The sequence below is a fragment of the Phasianus colchicus genome, chromosome 2 (genome assembly GCF_987193195.1).
Source record: "Phasianus colchicus chromosome 2, bPhaCol1.hap1.1, whole genome shotgun sequence".
NCBI lineage: Eukaryota > Metazoa > Chordata > Aves > Galliformes > Phasianidae > Phasianus > Phasianus colchicus.
In genome coordinates this window covers 10085120-10112361 of record NC_143437.1, presented here as the reverse complement: position 1 = coordinate 10112361, position 27242 = coordinate 10085120, and the positions used below count along the sequence as shown (strand labels likewise).

General features: G+C 43.8%; 1 protein-coding gene across 1 annotated transcript; it reads right to left on the bottom strand.

Moving 5' to 3' along the window:
• Nucleotides 1-409: 409 nt before the first annotated feature.
• Nucleotides 410-26970, bottom strand: EHD3 (EH domain containing 3). Its single transcript, XM_031598567.2, has 6 exons — nt 26453-26970; nt 19936-20112; nt 14976-15073; nt 7210-7622; nt 5987-6151; nt 410-4476 (listed from the first exon to the last, which is right to left on the bottom strand). Exons 1-6 carry the CDS (start codon nt 26677-26679, stop codon nt 3949-3951), a joined length of 1608 nt encoding a protein of 535 aa, XP_031454427.1. The 5' UTR covers nt 26680-26970; the 3' UTR covers nt 410-3948.
• Nucleotides 26971-27242: the final 272 nt, after the last annotated feature.

Here is a 27242-nt window from a genome sequence, read left to right as displayed (position 1 = left end):
TCCCCAACCAAAGGCTGTCATATGGATAAAGCATTAAGGAATAATGAGACTAAGTTAAAAGAACAGTTTCCAGACATGAATCTGAATGTCATTGTTGTATGATGTTTACATCAGAACTTCTGATGATGGAAAAACTGATTCTACCTTTTTGTCCGATTCAAAATCCTTCTGAATTCCAACATGCTGGCTAAGTTCCAGCACACAGAGGTAATTGCTTCTAGCTAAACTACACCCCTCCTTAAATTTTATTCAGGGAACTTAGTGTAACTACTGCCTTCCGCTCACGTAAGTGGCTGCATACTGCTGTTGATCCAAACTCTTGGCATTATCCGCAGTGGAGAACTTCATTTTAATGGAGCCCACATATTATCCCTTATACCATGGAGGTTCAGATATTTTTATTAAAAAAAAAAAAAAAAAAAAATCCTTCCCAATAAGGGGAAAGACAAAGTACACTTCCTATCAAGATACAATGGTTTTTTTTTATCCGAGGATGGGAAGAGAGAGGCATGAGAACATCAGAAGAGTGATACCTGTGTATCCATGTGATACAATCTGCCAACCACACCCAATAGCAAATGAATAGGTTCCTCTGTGTAATTTCCTGGGGAAACTTGTTTCAGTGACTGAGAAATGCTCCTAAGAAAAGAAATGCTATTGATATACAGTGGTTTTCAGGAGCATGGTTCTACGAACTGACAAAGAGAACATTCCAAAGGTGAAAAGCCCATGTAGCTGGGGTTACCCAAATAGTCATAACCCCAAGTAAGAAAAAGATGGGGGGAGTGATGGCAGCAGCAGATGCTGTCTTGGAGAAGGAAATGGAGAAATATGTTGCTTTTGATGGCCATACTGAAGGCTTCTAATTTTTATACGGAGAAACTCAGGATGCTTACGTTTCCTCTCACTTCCTGGAGCATTTAATAAGAGTGAAATATGCTGCATGAACTTGTCTGAATATGGAACTGTACATAAACTGCCTCTCTGAAAACAGAGCCTTTCAAGTTGCTGTCTTGATCCTTCCTATAAGAGTTGTTTCTTCTCCTGCACTGCTGTTGAATCACAAAGCAATCATCTAGTAGCTGTTCGTCAGTAAAATGCTTTCACTGGTTTTCCCCTTCAACAGCACCGGGGAAGTTCCGCTCTGACAGTGCAAGTGGCTTTGAGTACATGTTGAAAGAGCAGTGCTGTGGTTTCATTTTGTGTGCTTGACCTGTCCTGGCTGAGTTGTTTGTGCTGTTGTAACTGCTGTGTCTGTGTCCCAGCAGATGCAAAGAGCAGAAACAGGGGCACCTGATGTAGAGCTAATGTGGTGGTGTGGGGCTTACAGCTGCTACAAGCAAGAGAATCTTTCCATTTTCTGTTTAATGGCAGAATTTTCAAGATGGCTAAAACACAGTCAATACAATGAAAAATGTTTATTCCAAGTGTTTTTAACCACTGAGGCTAGTGGTGCCCAGAAAAGCATGGAAAGGCTTGTTTCCTGAAAGCCATCTGATATATGGGATGGATTTTTGGCCTTCTGGACACCTTGCAGGTGTATATTAGAAAAAGACTGAAATACCTCACCCTCTCCTGTCTCCCAAGAGAACCACTCAGCTCCTGCTTCTTAAATGTTTAATTTCAGCACAAAACAATTGGTATAATGCTCTGTTTGAGAGGTTAATAGAAAACCAGCTAGGACTGACCTGAGGTCTTTCAGCTGTTCCTTGTCCCTCGATCTGGAGTCAGATGGATGCAAATCCCACAGAAAAACGTGGACTAGTGCTCCCAGATAAGCATGCTGTAACAACAGTTGGCCACTGGGTAGCTGAAGTGGATTGAAAAGATTGAGTGAAACTGGCAGACTAAATCTGTTTGTTTGCTTCTTGCTCTCCACCCTACGATTTCCTCCCTCTCATCCTGTATAAACATTGAATGGAAACTCTGCCAATCAGTAATGCTCATGCCCTTTTTCTAAGTGCTTCCCCAGGACTATCTCAACTGCTCTCTCATATTCAGTGCACCTCAGTGTTCTAAGCTGGGGATAATGACCACTGTAATAAACATGTCAAGAAAGAGTAATGAAGACAGAAATAAAATGAGAGCCAGCAAGATTTGTTTGTCATCTTGGTGTTGATTCTAGGTCTTGATGAATCTGCAGCATTTTCATCTGTGACTAGCAGGAGGAAACCGTTTCACTGTATTTCTGTTCCTACTGAAGTACTTACTGGAATGTTACTCCTAACAACAAGATGAACATGAACAAGATGAATCTTGAGTGTGATTCTACTAGCTTCAGTGAGCGCAGCGCACAGTTGCAATCAGACTGCCAGAAAAGAGAGAACTGCTAGAGATGTTAGCCAGTCATTCAGCAGTGCACGAGTCCAGCACGGCAGATCTGCACGAGAACGTTTGGGAATGTGGTGATTTACTCATTCTGTTGTTGCATATAGCTGCAAAGACAAAACTGATTTCTATATTTAAGTTTGCCGTGTAAAGAAATAGACAGATCTAGCCTTTCTTTTTAATAATGTTTTAGGACCAGGGTACAAAAAAGGTTAATGCATTCATTTTTAAGACAAGTGATAAATGTAATGCAATAAGCACATCCTACATACACAATATATTTCTCTATATAATATGAACACAGATATAAAATAAGTTATACTTGTCTTGGTTTTTTTATCACAGTAGGAACTCAGCTTATATAAAGTGACAACAGGAATTGGAACAAAATGCTGCGTTAAAGCAACAACAAAAACCAAAAGAGTGCATGTGTGAGTGACTGTGGGGGGGGGGGGAGGGATAAAAAAGGAAATTGAGGGATTTCTGTCAAAATCAAGTCTTGAAAACAGAAATTTTATGAAGTATTAAAAAGAGGAAGGTCTCTAGACTCAGGGTAGAGGTTCTGGAGGGCTTTCAGTATTACTGTGTGGTAAGGAGGAGGGTAGGTGAAGGCTGTCAACATCTAGGTTATAATTGTGGGGGCACAGACAGCGGAACAAGCTCTGTTCTGTGTTCTCTGCTCTTTCAATAGACCATCTATGTGACAGTACTGCATTCTTGGCTTTGTAGTAAGAATGGGACCTCGTAACTTTCACGTATCGCTTCACAGGAATGATGAATACCACCACTGTTTAAAGGTGTTTCAAAGAGAAAATGCTATGCACTTCTGAAATGATCAGAGAGCCTGGGTGTTCTTCCTTTCCAGCCCATCTAAAGTCTGCCTCTAGTGCCTCTTCCTTCTGTTTCCTTTGGGATGATTGATTCCTTGGCCATACTTGGGAAAACTGACCTCCCCCAGAGAATGAATAGGAGGCAGAGGTGCTTGGGAATTCTTAGTGCCTATTCCACAGTCAATAATGAGGAACTCCAGATGCACAGTTCAGAGCTGTTTCTTTTTTTTATTATTATTTTAAGGACTTGCATCTAACAATGAACCAGATTCCTAAAATTTTTAACCGAGGGACTTAGAATTTGGTATTTCTTATTATTAGGAGGTATTCCTTAATTTGGTCAACAGCTTGGAGATCTTTCTGTGATTTCCTCTTCACTGTCAAGAATCTCAGCCCCCTGAGGTTTGCAATACCAGTAAAGAACACAATGTGTGGCCAAAGCTCAGGAGTGGCACCGGTAGCTAGCAGATTTCTATTAGCGCTTACTCAGAGAAGATACAGCCCACTTGAGTTTTCCTTCTATTTTTGCTACTCAATTTCTTCTAATCTCAAGATCCTTTCTTTACCTCCATGTTTACAAACTACACATTAGAAATCGGGGACATTACACTGGAAGAATTAATTGCATATTATCACGAAGATTTGAACTTTTGCTCTGCTTTAGTTTTTTTCTTCATACAGCAGAATAGGTATACATTGAAAGGCAATCTCACATCTAAAGGTATAATTTAAGTAAACATTTCTCTAGATCTTTCTCCCCTCCATTTCCCTGTCCCCTGTAACCTTCCTTTCATTCTGTTATTTTCCTTTTGGATGGAGGGAGGAGATGGGAAGGGAGCTCATTTGGCAGCTCGTGACCCTCCAACTTGACTTTAATGAGATGATTTGCCAAGGCAAACTCCTCATCATCCAGCATGCCATCTTTGTCGATGTCAGCCAGTTTCCAGATCTTGCCCAGCACTGTGTTAGGCAGCTTAGACCTTACCATCTCCTTCTTTGCATTGGCACCAGTTATTTTACCATCGACAGGTGACAGTGTGTAGAAGATCTCATCATACATGGGCTTGTCTCTGGCCACCACCCACTCAGCATCATCGATCCCTTCGCCAGCACCTTCACCATAGCCGTGGCCAAATGGACCATGCAGGGTGCCCTCAAAGGCTCCTCCCTTCACCATCTGGGTAGGCCGCTGTGATTCCTCCTGGCGTACAAGCACCATGAGCTGGGCGATGTCATTAGCCAGCATGTCTTCCACAGTCTCCAGCAGCTTGCTCTTCAGAGGCTGGAACTTGCTAAAATCCTGGGCCTGCAACTGATCCTTAAAGCAGGACAATGGAGCAAGAAGTGAGTGACATGGCTGCGCTCAGGGCAGTAACAGTGCAGAGTCCACTCCCTATCTGCAGTTTGGCTCAAAAACTCCTTGTGTAGAGGAAGAGCAGGTAGAATAGCACTCTCTCCTCCAACAGTCCTGCTCCTTGGCATGTGATAGGGTTTCCCTGGCTAGTCTTGCTCTTACATCCTTTTTAAGCCCTGAAGAGAATAGTCTTCCTAGCTAACAGAGGGGCTGATATGGTACAGAAAGATTGGGGTTTTACCCAAAGGGCTAGATGATGGCAGTAAGAAAGTAAAATAAGACTTCCTTTCCAAACTAAGCTGAAGTCCTCAGCTTGAGGACCAAACTGTTCAAGGCAAACTGTTTGTGCAGTTCTTGCTATGTCTTCTAGCTGGTGCTCTGCATTCCCTATCCTTCTGCACTCTGGTAAGGAGTTGTCACTTTGGCAAAAGACTATTTCACTGATAAATCCTTTGTTATCATCCTGTGCGTCTCTCAGACGCCATAAAGATACTAGATCTTCACAGCATAGCTCAATTTTGGTAATTTTCACAGCTAAGCAAAAGTGATTTGAGCAGGGACTGCAGAAATCTCTTAAGAATGAGAAACAACATACAGCTTTATCTCTTACCTGCTATCATTAAATCCAATGTATTCACTCCTACCGGAGTGGCATAGCTATTTTTGAACATTTAATTGCACACTGTAACAAGCAGTGAATGGGATCTTCTATTGGGTATACTCTATAGATTTCATTCTTAAGAACTTACGGAAAATACACTGTTCTACTAAAAAGATGAGCAGCTGCTGTGTCTTCCACAGGGAGCCAGTAATGACTTCAACAGCTAGTAACTGTGAAGAAGCTTCTGCTTGGATTGAAGCCACACATCAATGTAGCCATGCCCTGCATTGTTCAATTATACAATACAAGGCTCTGATCCAAGGTCCTTCAAGTCTTTGACTTGGATGAACACTGGGTCAGGTCCTAGCTCTGCAGCTCAGCAAACTTGCTTCACTGCTTAAAATAGATAAGGGGCTTTAAGTTTTCAATGCTTCCTTCTGGTTCTTGCTAGAACCAGAGTGAAGTAGAGGGAAAAAAAATACAGCTCCTGAGGAGATGTATATATGTAGGTTTTCTGGGAGATGTGCCTTTTTAATATAGTTTAGCACTTTTCTGAGGCCTGGAGAATCTAAAAATGGAACATGGAATTAAAAACTGACAACATAGGATTTCATCCATTTTCTTAAGGGCTACTTAGGCAAAGACTTCAGAAACTAAGGTAGAGGTAGCTTCACATGACCTTGATGTGCAAAAAGTACTTACGCTCAAACATAGCCTGCACACAGTTTGAGGTTTGCTTCAAGACTGCAACAGGCCTTTTGCATAGGCAACAATAATCAAGGTCTGCATTGTGGCTTCTGTCCTATTTCCCGCAGTTACTCTAACACTTTTTCCTTGTGTGTCTGATGCTTGGGACAAGATGCCACTACTTACCTGCATCTTTCTCAGATTAGGGAAGTCTCCTGGCGAGATCTGATGCTCCCGTTCAATGCGGGCATAAATCTCTCCCAAGTTGTTAATAAGCTCTTTCTTTTTATTGTCTTTCCCAAACACTGAGGGCATTTCCTTCTTTAAGGAACTGATGATGTAGGCATGGACCTGAAGGGCATTAAATGACACAGAATGAAGAAGACATACCAAAGAATTCACCACAAATTTTCTTTCCCAGTGGACAGTGTGTGTGCCTAGGAGCCAACTCACATCACCCCATCCTGAAGAAGTTTAGCTCCTCAGTTTGCACCTATCTGCTGTTTATCACTCCAGCACTGAAGGCTATGCAGAAACAAGACGAGGGCAGTGTAGGATTCTTGGGTATGCAGAGAGTAATATAGCCACTTTCTGGGCATGTGTTTTCCTTCTATTCCACAGGCCACTTCCCAAACCAAACATACAGGTTTTGAAGCTCTCTAGACTCTGTTTAATATTTTACCATGAATGAGTTTTTGACTTGCACGACACTATGATATTGTGTACTCTGTATGTGAGGAATGTACAGACTTGAACAACTATTTTCATAAAACTAAGTTTGTGTTTCTAGTTGGCACTGGTCATTCCAGAAGGCAGAACCTATTCTACTTTCCCCAACAGAAGTAATTAACCGCAGTGGATTTTAAATGAAATATTCTTGCTTTTGTTTTTTAATGGTGTAAGAAGTTTTTTCCCTCACAGTATTCTGAAGAACTTCATTCAGCTTCTTTTAAATAATAAGAGATGGAACTTCTGGCAGTGCCCATAATAGTTATTTTTCCCATGCTTGTGGTAGGCTTATCTGCCATTCTTGTCAGTCTCCACCTCTTCCACATCCATCTGAGGCAGATTTATCTCCTTAAGGCAAAAGACCTACAGACTCCTACTTCCTTGGTGTGTGATTCTCACATATTTTATTTGTCTGAATTCTCAATTTGCTAGCACAGTCTAGCTGCTTTCCACATTTCCCCAAGAGCTACCTTCTTTGACCTGTGGCAGAGGCAGTAGGCTCTTCCTCAAAGTGCATAGGACGAATATGCTAGGCCTCTGAGTGAAATAAGAAAAGAGGAAGGAAAAGAGGCAGGATCCACCAGCTACATGAGCTAGACCAGCAAAAACCACTTCCCCATACTGTGCATACTGTGGATAGCCCAAACTGAATGCCTGAGCTCCTTTATGCTAACACTCACCTTGGCCAGCCGTGCTCGCTTAATAAGATCATTCAGCTTCCTTAGGGCTGCGTTGCGGGGGAGGCTCTGGATATCCCTGAACAGGTCCTGCTCCTCTGCCTCAAACAACTTGCGGTTATCAGGGATGAGCAACGGATGGGACCAGAAGGAGCCAATATAGACTCTGATGACCTCTGGAGTGTTGACAATCTTTCCCAGGGACCACATGAGAGCACCGTACACCCTCATCAGTTGCTGGGTCTCTATCTGGTCAGCTTTGTTGAGAACAACTCTCATCTTGTCCTCGTGGTTCTTCAGGGCCTTGATGACCTCTGAGAATTCATCAGAGATGTCCAGCTTGTGCGCATCAAAAAGGAGAATGATGCGGTCAACCCGCTCTGCAAACCACTCCAATACAGCAGCAAAGTCATAACCTGCAAGGGATGGAAGAAGAGTAGAGATGTACAAGCAAGCCTGGCTGTTGTTTCTGTTTCCTATTCATAGTCAAAAAAGTTGCCCTACCCAACAGGAAAAGGGAATTAATACCTGCTGGGATCTTGGTACATTCCTTGCTGCTATGGTAATGTATCACGTGTTTAGAACATCCCTATGGATTTCATTACACCTACAGATCGATTAGCAGTGTCTGTCTTTCCCAGCTTCTCTGTGCGTTGGGAGATAATCTACTGACAGCTGTCCTTCACTAAAGAGAAAACAAAGCCCTGGAATAACAGTTGGTGATGTTTCAGAGCACTCACAGCAACACAGACTGGAATACATCCTGTGCTGAGAAAAAAACCTGATCCACATGCTTCTCTCACTGGGGGCTCTTAAGTGAATGTATGAGACCTTTCCTTTATGTACTGAGAAATATTTCTCTGTGTGCAGTTCTACCAAGTGCTGATTACACCTGTCCTTACTTTCCTGTATGGAAGTAGCAGGAAAATTAAGGTTTATGTTTTTAAGTGACAGAATTATTTAGAGGAGAAGAGGAAAAACATTGAGTGTACTTTCCCTTTACATATGGTGTGACATGTGGAAAGGGCACGTGGGACAGACCTCTGTTGACAGCTGTTGACTTGGAATCACTGACAGAGCTCTGTGATGGTGTTTTCCCACACACATGCCCAGAGAATTCCCACGCAGAAAATCCACAGGGTTGACTTTTTAGTTTTGCTTTTAGCATATAAAAGAGTAGACTACTATTAAAGCATTTGAATAGCAGAGCAACAGGGTACAGAACTCTTAAGGGAAAGCTATTAGCGTAGATATTAAAAAAAAATAAGATGAAATTAATATTTAAATTTTAGTTCAGAGCTCATTTTTAGAAGACTTTTCTATAGTGTAGAGAACACGGGATGTTTTGTCTAACTTCAGCCAGAGCTGGAGGTGTTCCACACCTGAAAACATACAAAGCTTATTTCATAATTAAATTCAGCCTTACTTCAACATTCTTTTTACCTGGTTTTTATTTCACAGGTTCTTCTGCCACTTTATTTCAGTGTGACATTACATCAAAAACTGATCCTGACCTACTCTCAAATTAGGTGTTCTCGGTCTGAAGTGTCCTCCTCGCTCATTCCACGGTAATGTGTTGTTTCTTTACACCCTGTCTTAGTGTTGTGGAGGGTTGCTAAGGGCTCTGACAAAAGGAGCCAGATTTGGCAGTGTTTCACTGATGAGTGAAGCTATCCACATATTGTAGCACAGTTTATTGTAAAGCTACAGAGCATTTGCAAAGCCATCTGCCAAAGCTGCATACAAGTAAAACCATTATTACAGGGACATTCAGGCAAATGTGAAGGGGAACATTTTCTCTCCAGTGATTCCTGGCTGTATTTCTATTGAAAAACATGCCTATTTTAAACAGTTTGCTATTACTGATGTGGATTCTTTCACAACTTCCAGATAAGGTTGTGAAAGAAGAACAGATCAGAACATGGATAGAAAATGAATCTCTGTAAACTATACAGTACTTTAAGAAAATAGCCAAGACGAATACGATAAAAATTTCCTTCTATTAGACTTTTTTTTTTTCATGGGGACAGATTTCGTTCTAATCGCATGAAAAGCATTTGACAGATTTAACACAAAGCTGACAAGCTAGCAGGGTTGTCAGTAAACTCAGCCCACAGAGGAAATGACCTTCTTGCAAACATCTTGCCATCCAGACTCCCTAAGGCAGGCTGTGGCTTAATGAATACTTATCCGTGAGCTCCCAGTATACCTGGCAGCACATATTTAGTTAAGATATGGCAGGATTATGCAATTACTTTTTGTCAAGCCAGACCAAAAATGACACAGTCTTTATGCTGACTGTGGGAAGATGGATGATACCTGACACAGCATAAAATCTGCCTGACTGTAATGTCTTGAAGCCAGTGAGGGTGCACGCAGTGGTTCAGCATTTCTCACCATCTAGCTATACTGGTTGTTTCTTGTTTCTGGTTTGTTTGCTTCTGTCTGATAGTGAGCATGTTCTACTGGATTTCTCATCTTGGGGAACTGTGTCCACAGACCCAGTGCTTGCAATCAGGTGGGACACAAAGCTCCTGCTTTATAGCAGTTATGTTACAGCTTGCTATTAGAAGTGTTTTACACTGGGCAGCTGTTGTTCTCCTCCCTCTTGCTCAGTTTTAGCCACTGGGAGTTCTCTTCACACCATTTTTTTAACAAAAGCCAGTGTAATCTACAGAACAAAAACCTACCAGGATCACTGTCCATCCCTATGTATCAATGGATAGGTTGGCATTGTGTGACAAGTGCCTGAAGACACCATCAGCAGAAGACAAGGTAGTTAGAAACAGCAAACACTGGCTACCTAGAGAGGGAGCAGCTCTGGCAGATGAGTGCCTATTCCAGACAGATGATTACTTAATCTGTATTTTTAAAGTGAAAAAGAGAGTCTGAAGGCGAATTCTAGATGAGTGACAGCAATGCCCTTCTGAAAGCACTTCAGGGAAGATCCCAAGCAGGCTAAACAAGCAGGTAATCTACACTAGAGAAGAAGAATGTAGCAGGAGGGAGGAACAGCTGCCACCTGAGTTTGGCAAATGGCTGTAAAGGAAGGAAAAGTAACATGGAAATATTACATGGGTTTTGGAAACTTAAAAGATTTCCAAAGCAAAGGTAAAGGGATTCAACTCTACAGCAAATCTGCATAGTGTTCTCAGCTAGGAAAGACAAGCTGGTGTCAGATTTGTAATGCTAACATAGACATGAATGAGTACCTGGAGAGGCACACCATGGCCTTTTGCTTTCATGTTGTTTAGTGCAATGGTTTCATGGTTGGGAAGCAACTGGGAGCCTGATAGAGTTCTTACTTCATGTCACTGGAAGCAAAGGGAGATCTTCCTAGACAAGTTCAGTTCAGGTGAAGTAAAACTGATGAAAGTATTGTCCAGAGCCAAGTCTCCTTACGAAAGCCTGTTTAGCTTCTACTCACACACAGTGGAATTTTTCCTTTCTACTTGTTACATGTTTAGATCATTGTCATTTGCAACAGATGGACTGAGTATTTCCTGGTAACTTGGCCAATCCTCAAAACAGTCCATAGTCAGACTTTGAGACTTCAGAAGGTATCTGAATCCAGGCCAAGGTTTTCAGAGCAGTGCTGATGTACAGACAGAAGTTCCAAGAGGTTTTTCATATAGTGTCCAAACACAAACTGAGCTCTCCCAGTAAATGTAATTTGAATCACAGAACTATAGAATGGTTTGGGTTGGAAGGGACATTTAAGATGATGTAGTTTCAACTCCCTGCTATAGGCAGGGACACTTCCCTCTAGACCAGGTGGTTCAAAGCCCCATCCAGCCTTGGATAGGAGAATCTTGAGTTGATGCTTGAGAATCAGACCTGTGATGGCCATGAGAATTAAGAATCTCCAGATGGCAGACAGCTGCTACCAGGACTGGGAAACACAGTCCTTCCCCATTTTTACTCAGGACAGCAAAAGAGTATACAGCGTGTATAAATTATGCAAACTGAGATACTGATGGGCATGGATGTCCTTCCTTAATGAAGGAGATACATAGGAGATAAGTAGGAAACTTATGGAGTGCAGAGGACAGACAACAGAATGTATAAATGTAACAATTGTAAAAGAAATCAAACTTGTTCAGTAACAAGAATTAAGTTCTTGCCATATATTAACAGGAATACAATGAAAAAAATTCCATCCCTCTTCCCTAAAAACAAACAAAAAACCCATAAACTTTTTTGTTTGTTTGTTTGTTTGTTTGTTTGCATTCTGCTTTCAGGTCAGAAGAGTTAACCAGGCTCATGACATCAAATATTTCTACAAATAAAAGGGGCTTAAATTGTGCAGGTTTTCTGCTCTTTTGCTTTGTTCTTAGAGGAAGCTGGCAGAGTGGCTATTGCACCGCAGTAATGGTAGTGAAATTGCAAGTCACGATTAACTGCTGCCCTTCAGACCTCTCAGGTGGAGTGAAATACAAAATGCAAGCAAACATAATTGCAGGGAACTGTTACAGCAAGAATACGAAACGTCTCCTTTTTAGATGCTTAGAGGTTGTGTCATATTGTTGTCAAAGCATGTGACAAAACTCTTTGGAAAAAGATGTTTTCTTACTGCCATTGTACCCTAAACATTTAATGAAGCGGGGGGAATATTGATTCTCTCAGTACTTGCCTTTCTCCTCCAAACACAGCTGTTTGAAATTCAGTCAGAGAGCTCTGCAATTGCCTAAAACTGATACCTCCTATCATTTTTTCTTTCACTTTCACAGATAGGAGTAACTATCAATTTGAAGTACTGAAGTGACCCAGTGAATACTTCTGGTCACTGGGTTCTTGCTTCTCCCTCCCTTCCCAGAATAGCAAGCAAGGCTAGCATGTTTTTCCCTTGACTATGGGAAGCCCGGGCTGCACTGCAGCCAGCTGAATAAAACGGGGTGGAAGACTGGAATAGTGTGTACTGGAAAGAAAGCTGATGGGGAATGATACTGCCAGTCCTCATCTCCTTGTGTTGTGTTGCTATGACCTTGTGTTCATTGCTAAAGAGGAAAGGGAGGAGGTGACATACATCAGATGAAGATGAAGCAAGTGTTCAGCATGTATTCAGGAAGCATGACCCTGAAATAGCGGTCAAATGCTACTTGGCTATAGCATTGCTGAACTTGGCAGATTTGGATTTGCTTAGGTCTGTGCACGTGTAAGGGACTGATAGCTAGTGGAGTGTGTAAGGATCATTATCCAGGGATGCACTGCTACTGAAGTGCATGAGTTGCTGCTAGGTGGTAAGAGCAGACTACACCAAATGATAAATTATGAGTAAGTCCTAGCTTCTATTTTGGCTCTGCTTTACTACATGACCTGATCTGTGGTCCTCCCCTTTGTCCCTGTTTATTTCACTACAGTTCCACCTTTTCTCATCTTCCGTTGTTGCAGGTGCTGGACTGTCATGTGACATATGTACAGTGCTTTGCAAACCGATAGCATCCATACTGTTACCAAACTGTCAAAGCAGCTGACACTGTGCTGCTTTGGTACAAATACAGCAGTCTGTTGCTGTATGATGCATAGCTGGAGGCAATAAATAAAAACTAATAAATGTAAAAAAAAAAAAAAAAAAGCAGAGTGAGGGATGGAGCAGTGTGATGAGTAATTCTTCACACATGACAGTTAGGAAAAAGACCAGAGGAAAAATGGCTGTTTTCCAAGTAAGAACAATAGAGAAAATAGTGGGCAGGATGCTTTGGGAATACTTCTCACCAGGCTTTTAAATGAAACCTGTATATCCTAGGCACCTAGTTACCACATACCTGCAATACCACCTGCCATGGAGGAGTCCACAAGTCAGAGTTGCTCAGTATGACATATCAGTGCAGACTACAATTACTATTTTATTTATTTTTAACAAGAGTCTAAATGTAGCAGCAGCTGTACCAAGTGCTGGTGATTTCACTGCATGCACAGGGGATGTGGACTTCAGATATGACAGACTACATCAGCCTTTCCTGCTTGACAGGCCTACTTCAGTAGGCAGTGAATTTAAGAATTCAGACAGATGAGAAGCTTCAGAACCTGGTCTCGGGCCTCTGAATCATTCCTCAAAAGGCAGTTTCCTTGCTATTGGTCCCTGAAGTATAACAGTGCACATGATGAGCCCTGATGGAGTGCTAAGCTGGCACTGGGGGTAAGCAGAGCTATCCTGTTTCAGCAGTTAAAGAATTCGAAATTCTCTGGGGAAACCTCTCCCAGCTTTTGCTTCATTCCCAAGTGAAAGCTGAGCAGGCTGGAAAAGTACAGAAAGACAGAAGTATTTTGTTGTATAAGCAGTTTTGGCACTGTCATGTTTTTTTGCCTAGAAACTGCATCGTTGCTCTGTCTGCCTCCAAAACCAACCCACTAATCATGGCAGCTGGCTTGCGAGCTTGGTGGCAAAGGCACCAGCCTCACCGCTTTTTCCTATTTCTCTGCCACGAAAGCCAGGAGGTAAGCATTCCCTTTCAAACACTGGCTTCCCATAAGCCAATGCCTGGCAGCAGCCCTTCCTAAACATAAGCACTTCAGCCCTCTTCAGACTCTTCTTGCTCCCTGGGCTGGGTACCCTGCAGACAGAAATCACTGAAGCTCTTCCAACATCAACAAAGCTATGCTGATCTAAACTGGATGAGGTGCTTGTCCTGTAGCTATTGACAAGCAAACTGGTGTGGCTCATGTGACCAGCTGTCCTTGGTCTACGTGACTATGTAGTGAGATCCCAAACAATCTGTACTTTCGGTTTCTCCCAGATGTTTGGGGAGGTGTTTGCTGGCTTGGGGGCAAAGTGCACCAGTGACTTTCCTAACAGCGTTGCATGCGTGCTCTGGCACTGTTGGCATACACTAGCCTAGCTATAGGATTGGGACACCAAGTCCCCTGGGAGGCTGATGGAGAAAATCTGCAAAACAAGGAGCAAGAAGTGCCAGTACATTTTGCAGAAGGATATTTTTAGTAACAGAAAGAGATGGAAAAATCTTGCAATATATGTCAGGATTTGAAGTGATGAGGAGAGAGATATGGGAAAGCTTTTTTGTGCCTTAAAAAGGTTCAATTTTAACTCATATTTTATTATTTTTTTTAAAGAACAAACATGTTTTATCCATAGCAAATGTTCATCACAATGACTGTTCCAGAAGAGAACTGAGTTCTTTTAGTGTTGTTTTGTTGTTGGCTTTTTTGTTGGCTGAAAAATGTTTACGTAATTCAAGATTTTGTTTAACTCCATTCTAAAGCACTTTCTGCTGAAGGGAGGAATGCTTGCACAGCACGTTTTTTAATCAGATGAAGGTGTGTGCATTTTGCTACCATTTGTAAACTGCTTGGAAGGAATTCATGGGGTCATCCTGAGATACTAAGAAGCTCATAAGAGACTTTGTGTATTCATCAGATCTATTTAGTATCCAGATATGCCGAAAAATTGTCGATGTCTGTGTTTCTCACACCTCATCCAGTCCAGCTTAGATTTAGGAAGCCTGGAAGCAATTGTTTGTACAATACAGACAGATGGTTGACTGACACTTTCTGATGGAAATCTGTTCTGCTGGGGAATACTGGACTGATACAGACATTACTGACACTGTGAGCAACCTTCCCCAAATAGTATTCAAATTCTCTTTAGCAAATAGCAAATCAAGCTGAAGGGGCGTCAGTAGTTGTGCAGCATGTCTGAGAGGCCCCTGCTAGTCTTTCTGTCTAAAACATGTACAGCTTGAGAGGAAACTCATACAGTCCATTTGGTTTTAATTATTATCATTTGGAAGAGAACTGAACCTGGCACTTACCTCTGCTAATTCTCTGCTTTTCTCCAGAAAGGATTCCTGGTGTATCAATGACACTGATGCTCTCTAATACAGGATTAGGTAGCTGGGCACATACAAACCTGTGCAAAAATAAATGTTTAAAATAAAATTGAAAGGTTCTTGTGATACATTGAACATTACAGGCAGTATGGGAAAGTCAGGGCTCTGATATCCCTTAAAACAAGTTTTCAGTTGAGGTTTGGAGCTACTCTTCATTTAAAGAATTGAGCACTTTCTCTGATTTTTTTGGTTCTTCCAGAACATGAGTTTCAGTTATGACCTATGATGTGGGTCATTTTGTGTGTGTGTGTGTGTGGCTCCTATATCATGAATTATTAATGAAAAACAATGTAGAAATCCAAACGTTTTTATTTTCCATTCAGATTTTAGTGAGAAGTGGTATTTCTTTTTTGTCATTTGAGCATTCCCCTGCAGGGACCTGAATTCAAGTGAATTGAAATAACTTCAGTAAATCAACAATGTTGTAAGCTTTTCATCTACTTTTACATCTAGTCTTAAACAGAAAGCATGCTATCTGTGCTGTTCTCACACCATGGAAATCCTAAGTCTGAGCAACGTGAGTTCTCAAGAATTGACTTAGTCTATCCTCCTGCCTTAAGGCAGGACAAATCAGATGTTTATCTGAAGTGTTCTTCAAACCTATAAGGATGTACATTCAATATTCTCAGAATTTTGCTGAGAGTCTACTTATTCTTGAAGAAAAAGCTTATTCTTAATGTCTTATCTAAATCTCCCATGCTACAACGCGTTTTAGTCCAAAACACAGTAGACATGGAAAATGGTTTATATTCTCTCAATTCTGACAAAAGACTCTCTGTTGTCAGTGTATCTCCCCTCGGTGTTTCCTCTAGAGAAAGCTAGATTTTCTTAAATACCTTTCATTCTTTCCAGCTGCTGTTCTAGTTCATTTTCTAAGTTACCAAAGACCTTTGCCAGTTTTCCTTTCAATTCCTCTCAAATTGTTCTACGTATTTCTCCAGGCATAATGCCCCAAATGATGTGGTTTTCCAGCCACAACCTTGTCAGTGATGAACAGAGTGGATAGATTTGTACCTTACATGTGACAATACTGTTTATATCCCTAAGGAAGAAGTTTGCTTTTTTCCTTGCTTGCAATGTGACACTGCTGATTGACACTAGGTTTGTAATTCATTCATTTCACTCCCCTCAACAGCTTGATTTCTGTGTAATTCCTGTGCACTTAGTTGTTCACCATCTACACAAATCACTAGCTAACAAGAGTATCTTATGCCTGTTCTTAGAGGGATGCAGATCTTCAGTTTCAGTTGCTGATAACAGCAAAGCACAGCAAAATCCTATCTATTTACACGGTTCTTGGTTGCATTTCATGGATAGTCTTTTTCTGATGATATTCCAGGCAGCTTTAAATGCGTGCCTACGTATGTGTATTAATAGGCTGCTAAGATGTTGATGCATTAAAAAAATGTTACTGTGGGAAAAAGCAGAACCACATACAGGACCGAGCTGCCACAAAGGCCACTGCATGCAGTGAAGGCAGACAGATTCTCTGATGAATAGCTGATTCTGATGAAGTCCCACAGCTACAAACTCCTGCAGACTATGCTACAGCCTTATTCTCTTTTGTTTTCTTCTGATGAGTAAATCATTATGGGTTAGATAAGCGTCTTCATGCCTTAGCTGTCAGGTATTTTAGCCCAATATTTCTGCTTCTTTCCTCTATCCACAGCCTGGTAGGTGGCAACAGAGCATTTCTGAATGAATGCATAACGCCTCATGCAGAAGAGGGGAGCTAGCTTGACTCTCCTGATGTGTGCCAGGCATAGCAGCAGAGAACAAATGCTCAGGAGGTCATGTTATTCCCTTTCCTGCCAGCCCAGGTTTGCTCCCCATTGTTACAGCCCTAAGCATTTCTTGTAGTCTGACATTTAAATGGCTCAGGCAAGGGGATTTTCCATCAGTTTCTCCAAGGAAAGTACTCCGCAGGAAATTTTAGATAGAAGGTTAGGGGCCAACATGAATAAGTGCTTTCTGGCTCTATGGCAAGGTTGTTAAGGATGCTGCCTTCCTGTTGTCCCAGCAGAACTCCAGTACCTCAGGGAGCACTATTTAGTTCTGTCCTGAACCACACAAAGGAAAGAGGTGTGATGCCAAACCGGACTTTTACTAACCTTAAGGGTAGAGCATGGGTTTGAAAATGGAACCTACTATTCATGATGTCTTCTGTTGATAACAAAAAGGCACTTCTACCTTAAGTTTCCCAAGACAGATCTAAAGGGGTAGGAGGAATCTTGCAATCATCGATCAAGCCAAAGTGATATGAAAGTAATGGCTGAGATTCTTGATTTTATGCCAGGCTCTTGGTGCCAAATAAGCCCTCTGAGGTGCTGCCTGTAATCTCTCTGCTGGGATCCCTCCAAAGCTGGGGTACTGCCAGCAGAGTTGGAGAGTGGAAAACAAGCCCCACTCTTGATACTCAAGAAGTACCTGATACAAGGACAGTGGGAAAAGAGACAAGTTCTGAGCAGAGTACTGCAGAGCTGCCTTCTCCTTTCAGCCCAGGGCAGCTTGTCAGCCCCACCTCTGGCCTTAACCAGGAAGGTATGCATAGGCACTCCATCTCTTGGAAATGGAGAAAGGAGAGGGGCTCTGAGCAGCAAAATTAGTTGTCTCCCAGACAAATCCTGACTCTTTCCTTGCTTCCTGGAAGGTGGCAGACCATAATCTCTACTGGGAGGGGGGCACCAGCTGAGGCAGGATGCTTACTGCTTTTGCACCCCTATTTAGCTCACCAAGAGCAGTAGGCTGTGCACCACACTAGACGCAGTGCTGCAGGCTGCCACCTCTCATACGAGATGAGCATGGTCTGTGCAAACACTGCTGCCTTGTGCTGCTCTGTTGCTTTCCACTGGTTTTCTCACCCAGAGGTGAAATGACCTGCCCATGGTTGCTCTCTCATCTCAGTTCAGAAGAGTGGCTGCTAGAGGTCACTTCCCCTCTCTAAATTTCCAGCTCACAACTTCCTATCTGAGGGCAGTGCCTTAGCACTCACACAGCAGCACGAAGGCAGAGACATCTTTGCACTGTCTGTTGGTGAGAAGATGGGTCTACAACATGAATAAGCATGGGTGACTTGATTAAGCTCAGTGGCTGTACGCTTACATCAGCTACATTTCCAGCCCTCTCTGAGTTACTTCTTGGTTAAGCTCAGTTTCCTAATTGGCTGGGCATTACCATCTGCATCTTCAGCACTGAGATGCTAATACTGTTGAGCTACTCCCTTTTAGTGCGTCATCTTCTGCCAGTCCAGAAATCTTTTTTTAAAATGTGTTTTCAGGAAGAAGGTTAATTAGCTATCCTGACTACCCTCTGCATTGCCAGCAGTACTGCATTTCAGCTGCTGCTGAATCACTGCTGTGCCTCTCTGCCCTCCTGTCCAAGCAGGAACACGCTTGATGCTTTCTTCCCAAGAGAAGAGCAGGAGGAGAGAGTAATACCACAGCATGATGCGGTGAACTAGGCTAACGGACACTTAGCAACAGTAGAAATACCTTGCTGTAATAAAAGCAAATTGTATTTGGAACATATCAGTCAGCCCAGCTGAGCTTGCTTTTTGCCCTCTATGCCTGGCTTTGCTACTCTTACTGTTGCTTCTCTTCAGCAGTGGACTGTTAGCCAGTTGTGGCTGTTACTGCCTATTAGCAGAGCTCTTTTGGATGACATTCTCCACATTTACCATCCCTGTTCTTTAGACAGGAAGCTTGTTGCACCTTCCCATGTAGGGTGTGGGCAGCTACTTGACCTGTCAGCTAGGTATGGATGTTCTGGGCTCTCCAAGATTTTGAAACATATCAAGTCTGTCTAACAGAGGACCATGCTGCTGTTATGTGAGCTTGTGTTCTGAACAGATATTGCTACCACTGTGAGGTTCTCTGAATAAGCAGTGATGAGAGAAGAACCTATTCAAGCTTCTCCCCATGCTTCTCCTTCCCTTGCCTGTCTCACTTCAGTCTACACTAGCATGCCCATGGACAGTGCTGATAGGAGATGCTGCACTCTACAACTCGAAACTCTCAAAGCCTGGAAGTCTAAAATGGAGTCAAAGTCCACCTTTCCTGGTTGTTTGGCTGAGTAGCTGCCATGTTTGCAGTGTCTCCCACACTGTGTTAACATGGATGGGTGTAGTTGGACAGTTTGTTCCCATCTGCCTGGTGGAGCACAGTTTGTGCTCATCTAGGATATGGGTGTGTGCTGCTAGCTTCCTGCAAGCCTAAATCCAAAACTCAGGATGGCTGGAGTACATTTAGGGAATGGAAAGGGTACAGTGATGGTGTCCCAGAGCTGCTGTTTAAAGCCCCAACACTTCAAGACAGTTTCATACGGTAACGTAGTATCTTCTCAGCTGTTTTTTGTTAGTATTTGAGGCTGTATGTATAAGGCCTCAGAATGGAGGAACATCCAAGTAACGTTTAAAAAAAAAATAATGGAGGGGGCAGCTGGGCAAGAAAGCAGAGATGGGGACATTGTGCCAGTTCTGCCCTAGTGACTTCAGGAGTTGTATCTGGTTGGAATACTTATCTTCAGAGAACTGAGCTGACTGCTCAGAAGTAGCAAGGAATATTAATGCAAGGGAAAGTGAAGTATAATTATAATTTATGTCTGGACTCCTACAGCATGAGTATGACAGACTGTGCTTTGTTCTTTGTTTTCTTTGTTCAAGTAAAATTAAGGTTTGACCCACCTGACTTTATTAATCTGCCCTTCAGTGAATGATTGATGTGTACGTGGAAGGACTGGAATGGCTTTGCATCAGCCATGTGGATGGGAGTGGTGAGGAAGGACAGAAGAGCAGTGTCATGCCTTATCCTTTAAAATTGCTAGCTATGCTGCTCATTACATTCTCACTTTATACGCCAGAGCAAATAAGTTCTTGAGTACTGACCTGTTCAAAAAGGCATTGCCAAAGGCATTAAGTTTCCTGAATGGTTTTTTGGGATCCACCACCAGTGCATTTCCAGGAACAATTCCTTCCACATCTCCTTGCATAACAGCTATAAAGGAGTCAGTTGTAGGCTCTGGTCCAATCCTCATTCCCGGGAAATCCTGCTCCAACAGGTACCTATAGGTGAAAAAACAGGGTGCAGGCATGAGACTTGAGCTGCCTAAGTCCTAAGTGAGCCATACTGGAGATCCCAGAGAAATTATGTAGCTTGAGAGTATGAGTCCTTCCAGGGCTATTTTTAGTACTGTCACTGTATCATTTGATTAATGTAGCAGTAGTTTTTCTACTTGGGATCTCCACATTTAAAGCCTCTGCATTTCAGGTGGATTAAAAAAAAATGAGAAAGTTGTACAGCAAGCAATTTTTATCATGTTTTGATAATTTTGTATACTTTAATCCTTAAGACATTTGGAACAGATTTAGCACAGCAAAGTGAAAACAGCAGCACACTGCTATCACAGAGTTAATCCTGAAACCTTACTGGCCTTTGGTGCCAATATCAATTACTTCACTGCAGCTCATTTCAGCAGGCTCATCCAACTAATGTGCTTAGCCCTCAGTCCAAATCAGTCACTTAAATGCCAGCTTCTTCTGTACTTGGCTTTTGAAGTCTCCAGTTTCCCTTCCCGTGCTTCTGCAGCGCAGTAACAAGTTTGCTATATAAACCATTCAAGCATATTGAGCACTAAGCACGTGCATGGCAGAGCGCATCTCAGTATTTGTTACAAAGCTAAATGGAACAATAAGCACGGCATTCCTTATTATTTCTTAAGCTTCTGACAGCCTCTCTGTACAGTTTAGCAAGTTTCAGGGAAAGATAAGTCACCTGTACGCCCACAGGACTTTGAATAGGACCCTGGCAGCACATTCTGACTTGAAATTCATAATAGGTCAATGGTGTGTGCGTGAGATAGTTTCCTTTGGTTTATAAAGGAGCCAAATGCCATCACTGGCAGCAAGGCTGCCTTTGTGTGTGCAGGTGCAGAAAACATGTCTCTCTGTGCCAAGAACTGAGACTGTTTTGTCTATATTGCTTGCAGGAGGGAGCTAGAACTAGTTCAGCCCTCTGTATGGGATGACATTGGCCCACCTGGCCTGGTGACAAGCTCTGGGCTGTTATATGAGGAATATATAACTGTCAGGCTATGGAAGTTAGTACAGTATTGTGTTGCTTATTGACAGTAAACGCTGGCACTTCCTCTTCGGTTCCTTTAATCTAGTTTTTATGATGAAACTAAAAGATAAATACAGAACCACAGTAATGTTAAAAATACGTTCATGGGGTAGAAAAAAAGAAGAGGAAGGAAGAGGTGGGGACTTCTAATGTCTGAGATAAGAACTAGCACTAGTTCACACAAGTGAGTCTTTAGTGAATAAGTGAGTAAGTCTTGAGAGAATAAGACTTCTTATGTGAAGCACTACAGGACAGCTAGCATGAAGGCTTGTGATTACTTTTCCTGCTTTAACCATCACTTCAAAAGAGGTTCTCAGTCCAGTGCTTTAGGAACAACAAAAGCTTTTTGTGCTCATCCAGCAGAGCCATTTACTGACACTATGTCAGTAAACACACCTTTATTTCCCAATGAGCAAGGCAAAAGGAAATGGATCTAAAGATAAAATAAGCAAGTGTACGGTCAAGATAAATTGCAAGTCATCTCTGACTTGATGTGCATTAATGAAGACAATGGCTGCAGCAAGAACAACTGGAGCAATGATGCCCATAATTCCCTCAGTAGTTGACCACCCCTTTATTAACACACTATCATGCATTGTCTTACCTTCCTAAAGTAATTTCCAAGTACTATGCTTACCATACCATCACCAGAAATAACTTCTAATGAGATCAACTCTGAGGTGGAACAGAAGCTGTTTGTTCCCATAAAACTGAAATACTTAACGAAGGGAAGGAAATAGCCCTTCTACCTCCTTATACTGGGGAGGGTATGCCTTATGTAAAACCTACCTGGGGGGTTCTTCAAACTTTCCTATACAAGTAGGTCACTGCTTAACAGAGTCAGTTGGCAGCTAATGCTGCAGAGTGCCAACTCCCTTACTGATAATCACAAAATGCCTTCCTGGCAGCTGCTGTAACCATTCTAGTTTGAAGGAGAAGACACTTCCCTCTTCTCTCCCCCACAACCAAGGGCACTGTAGATTGTGATGCGAATGTGCTCGGCTGAGATCCCTGGAAAGCTCTTCACACTTGAAACAACTGTTTGCTAGGTCAGAAGCTGTTTAGCCAGACGCTGAAAACTAAGCTTAGGTCTCTTGGATGGCAGTACAAAGTGTTACTACCTGATGGACATCTCTGCCATGTTAGTCACTGCTACTGGCTTTCTTCTGCTCAGGCTTTGTACTTTGCTTTTGTTCTGACATTAAATATTTAAGAGTGATACAAAAACAGGCTTCACTGCACATATAGCAATAAATCCTTGAGTTCTCCCCTTGCAAATGCTAGAGATAAAAGAAACAGAAATATTAATAGCCAAGTGCAACAAATGAGGTGCATTTAGAAGCAGATCTTACCCCATGTGCTAGATCTCAGCCTTGCTGAGACAATAACTTGCTTCTTTTATATTGGTTGTGCATGCAATATGGTAGCACTCAAAGTGCCAAGGGAACACAAAAAGCCTGGGCTTTTTGTTTGTTGTTGTTTATAGGCAAGACTTCTGAGAAAGTCTAAGCAAAAGCCCTCTATATTATACAACATTCCTCATCCAGCCAGGCTGCTTGAAATAATTTTATCACAGCTCCACTGAGCTAAGGTTTCAAAGCACTTCTGTGTTTATTTCTTGTAAAAGACGGAAGAAAAATCTCAACAAAAGCCCTCTCATGGAGAAGAAATTATGAGATGTTAATTGACTTAATGCGCAGCAAGCAGTGTGAGACCAGAGATGATGATTTGCACCGTATTTTAAGTAAAGCTTCTCTGGAAGACTTGGATACACTGTGCAGCAGGGTGTCTGTATTACTGATTTCACTGCACACAGGACAAATACAAGAGGATTTATTGACACTTGTCTGGGGGTGGGAGGAGGCTTTTTCTAGGCAGTGACACAAGCTGCCTCTGCTAACAGAGGAAAGATGAACACATGCAATTGTTAAATCAGTGGGGCTCTCTGAGAGAGGACAGCAAACAATGGCTGGAGACACCAACTGCTAAGAAGCAGCAGCTGTAAGACTATTTCCCCTGCGAGAACAGCGTGCTGAGCTACTGGACACCTTCCAGGGCCTGGGGAGTGTCCTCATACCAGGTTGGGAAGCCTGCAGAAAGCACCAGGCAAGAATTGCATATTTATTTCTAGCCTTCCACTTCTTGGAGTTGATATCTGGTTAAGAGCATTGTATTGCCTGCCACCTTTCAAAGCTGTCCTTGTACCTAGTGAAGATGAGGTGTGGACAGAAAAACTGCACAAGGGCAGAGCTGGCTTGACCAGGTATGGTGTGGCATAGAAGCCAGGCAAGGAGATCCCAGCTCTCCAGGCAGGAATGCCTCACAGGATGTGGGGGAGGGAGCCATTTGCTAGTGATGAGTCATGCACGAGCCCTGCAGGATGCTGTGGCAGCAGAGGTGATGCAGGCTGGAGAGGATGAGGAAAGGGAAGGAGGGCAGTAGGAGGAAATGGTGAGAAAGGCCTGGTGGAAGCAGAGATGAAAGGTTCAGGGCCACATGTGGAGGTCACAGAAGGGCTGCCTGGCATAGCTTGTGACAAGTGGTCCAGAGAGGCCAGAACATGTAAATGATTAGCTATTAGGGGAAAGAGTGGCTACACCAGAAAAGCAAGCCATGCTGACAGTCAGTAGGGCTCTGGCTGGCTTGTTTATTTTATTAACAGGATAGCTATACAGAAGCCAGGATTATTTTTAGAAAAGACTACAGAATCTAAGTTAATTAGGAGAGTAATGTTCTATCCCGCATTCCCATCCTCTTACAGGAAACATTAAAAGCAATAACATTAGATGCAGGCTTCAGCAGCATCATCCTGTCCTAAGGAAGTTAACTGCTGTGGCTGTTGGTCACAGGTAGAGGTGGTGCCTTGCCTCCAACATTCAGACCTTTCAGATCCCAGCCCTGCAGAAAGCCAAATGGATGCAGACAGAAACTTCAGTGAGGAAAGAAGATGCAATAGGAAGCAGGAATACAAAAATCACTTGGTGATGCTGCATTTTTTTTTTTTTTTTTTTTTGTATAGCAAAGAAGAAAAGGGCTCAGTTCTCTACATTTCTGAAAGCAGGAGAGAGAATAGCATGGTTTAGCCAATGCTTTGGTCTTGCTTTGCTGACTTTGACCCACACAGTTCACCTCACTCCTCCTCCAGGAACATTTCTGTGTCCTTGACTGCCTTGCTTTTGCCTACTGATAAGAGAGCAGTTTCACTTCAAGACACTGGGTGCTCTCCTCAGAGAGATTCTTTTTTTTTTTTTCCTTCACAGCTTTTCATTTCTTCTTTGCTTTGCCTCAATAAGAAGAAAAGGAGACAAATTCATCTGTAAGGTAGGTGAACAAATTCATGTTTTTGGACACATCTTGTTTCATGCTAACATCAAGACATAATAGTGGTTTCTCTTTCTACTTCTCCCTCCCATTTAATTCTGCCCTGCTTTCTGTTGCTATCTCCCACTCACCTTCCCACAATAACTGGAAGCTAATCCAGTGCTTGTCCCAGATCTCTAACTACCAGTGCCTGCAAGCTCATGTTGGAAGCAGCAGCACAAGCAGCACAGTTTCCTGGAATTCTCTTACTTGGTTCTTGAACAGTTCAACTTTCACCTTCCATGCAATTTTAAGTAGAGAAACTTTTGCTTTCTAACTCATCCCAGGCTTGTGCAAAGAGGACTGAGAGAAGAGGACATAAGCATGAAATGCACTGGTTGAAGAGAGGTTCAGATCACCTTGCTGACCTCAGGGGTTTCTTGCCTTCCCACAGAAGAGAAGAAACATCTCTTCCTTTTGCCTGGAACATGCTTTAAGCACAAAGACTTGCACAGAAGGAGCTCAAACTTACAGAAAAAGGAACACAATTGAGCAAAGGCAGGAATGACTGCCAACCACAGTACCCAGGTGTGAGTGCAGAGAAAAGCTGATGCTGCTGATCCAGATAAGCATTAGGAAGAGATGCTCTAGTTTTATAGCCAACAGCATCCTCACATTTCAGGAAAGTTCTGCTCTGAGGCATTGGTAACTGGGAAGGTAGAAAGAGCCTCTCAGATGCATTTGGTATGAAGTCACAGAACAAAGATCTGAGACGGAATCAGACAGTTGTCCTATACAAGTCAGCCTCTCATTTTTCAGAAGAGCAACGCCCATTCCAACCACATGCCAAATGCTTCTCAGGGTCATTCACATCCCTTCATCATCTACCTGACCTACTCACGTGAGAAAGGCTTCTTCCACTGTTAAATTTTACTTGTCAGATGCATGCCTGACAATACATTCTTTCTTGGCTCCTGCATTACTAGCAAGAATACTACAACACACAAACACCCTGCATTCCTCAAGGTCACTCCTGAGAGGCACAGTCAATTTGATTCACTTCTCTCTACTCTGCGCAGCTCCCTCCTCCACCAATTCATACCGGTAGAACAAAGGCCTGGCTGCTTGTGGCCTCTGTCCAGATATACACTGGGGTAATTCCACAGATTTCAACACAGCCACACCAGAGTAATGCTGGAATTTAATGCTAAGCTCATGAATCACGTAGGAAATGCAGACAGCACAGCTTCAGCTATGATCCCAAGAGAAAGGCTGCTGCAAGCTGAACTAGCAGTGTCTGAACAGAGATCTCTGCAACAAAGTCCAGCTGGAAAAATTTAACCCTCTCCGTGCAGGTTTTGTATCGAGCCTGCTGCTGGCAATTGCTCTCCTTTGCGGTCAGGAATGAACGTGCTTCTGGCACTGCAGCAGGATGCATTGTAACAGAACTCAATTTCAGAGCCCTTACGACTGGTAAGTCCCTCGCGCATGCACACACCTAAACACATGCTAGGCTCTGCGTGTTGCCTCGGGGCACAGAGGCACCAAGGTGAGGCACAGAGCATTACAAACCCAAGAACCCACCCTAACTTCACCTAGGCCCGTGGCTGCCCTACCACCCAAGCACTACGATAAGATGGAAAGAATGAGTCCCATCACGGAAAGAACGGTCTGCCCCGACCCGAGCAGTCACAGGGATTCCCCTCCGCGAGGCTTTCTGCGCTCTGACCGAGCAAGAAGGCTACAAATGACTCACCGCTCCCTGCTAATGCCCTGCCCTGAGCTCTATTCGCCACGTTGGTGTTCTACCAGCTACCCCAGCTGTACCGTGCTGCTGGAGTCCAGCCTGGGAGCTGCTGCCCGGCACCAGGGACGCCGAGAGGGGAGCCGGCTGCGGACGGCACACGGGTACAAAAGACCCCCAGGCAGGGGCGCTCCCTGGCCGCCGCTCGGCCACCGAGGGGCTGGGCGGCCCCGTCGTACCTGATGAAGGTGGTCTTCCCGGTGGAGTACTGCCCCACCAGCAGCACCATGGGCTTGTTGTCGAAGTCGGCATCCTCCAGGGCGGGCGAGTGGAACTCGTGGAACTTGTAGTGCTCCTCCAGGGGCAGCAGTTTGGTTTTGTAGAGCTTCTTCAGACCCTCGCTGACCGTCTGGAACACCTCGGGGTCCTTCCTCCGGCGGTCGTCAGTGCCCAGCCAGCTGAACATCTTCGGGCCGCCTGAAGCCAGCTCCGCTGCGAGCGCCGCGGTCGGGCGAGGGGCGGTGCGAGGGGCTGCGGCCGGGGCTACCCCCGCATGCTCCCTCTGGGGCCGCTGTCCGCCGCGCGATCGGCAACGGCGGTTTCGGTCAGCAAACGCTCCTCGCGGCCAACCGGCGCCGGGAGACGCCGCTTCCCTTCACGCCGCCGGCTGCCGGCGCGGGCATACCGCGGTGGAACGGCGCGAGGGGCGGGCGGAGGCGGCAGCGCCCTCGGAGCGCGACGTTTAAGGGTTGGCCCTGCAGGAAATGGGCAGGAGCCGGAAGTCGGAACTCCTGGCAGCGCCGCCCGTTCTGCCCGGTGAATGAAGCCGCGCCGGGCGGCGCCATGTTGAGGAGGTGTGCGGAGACAGAGAGGGGCTGCGGCTGCACGGCGCGGCGGGGTCCTCCAGCCCTGCCGCCATCTTATCCCGCCCTGAAACAAACTGTGTGTGCGAGCTCGGCAGGGAACCGGGCTCCTTCTGAACGATGCCATCCCAAAGCCAATGGCTGAAGTGGGAGCCCTGTCAGTCTA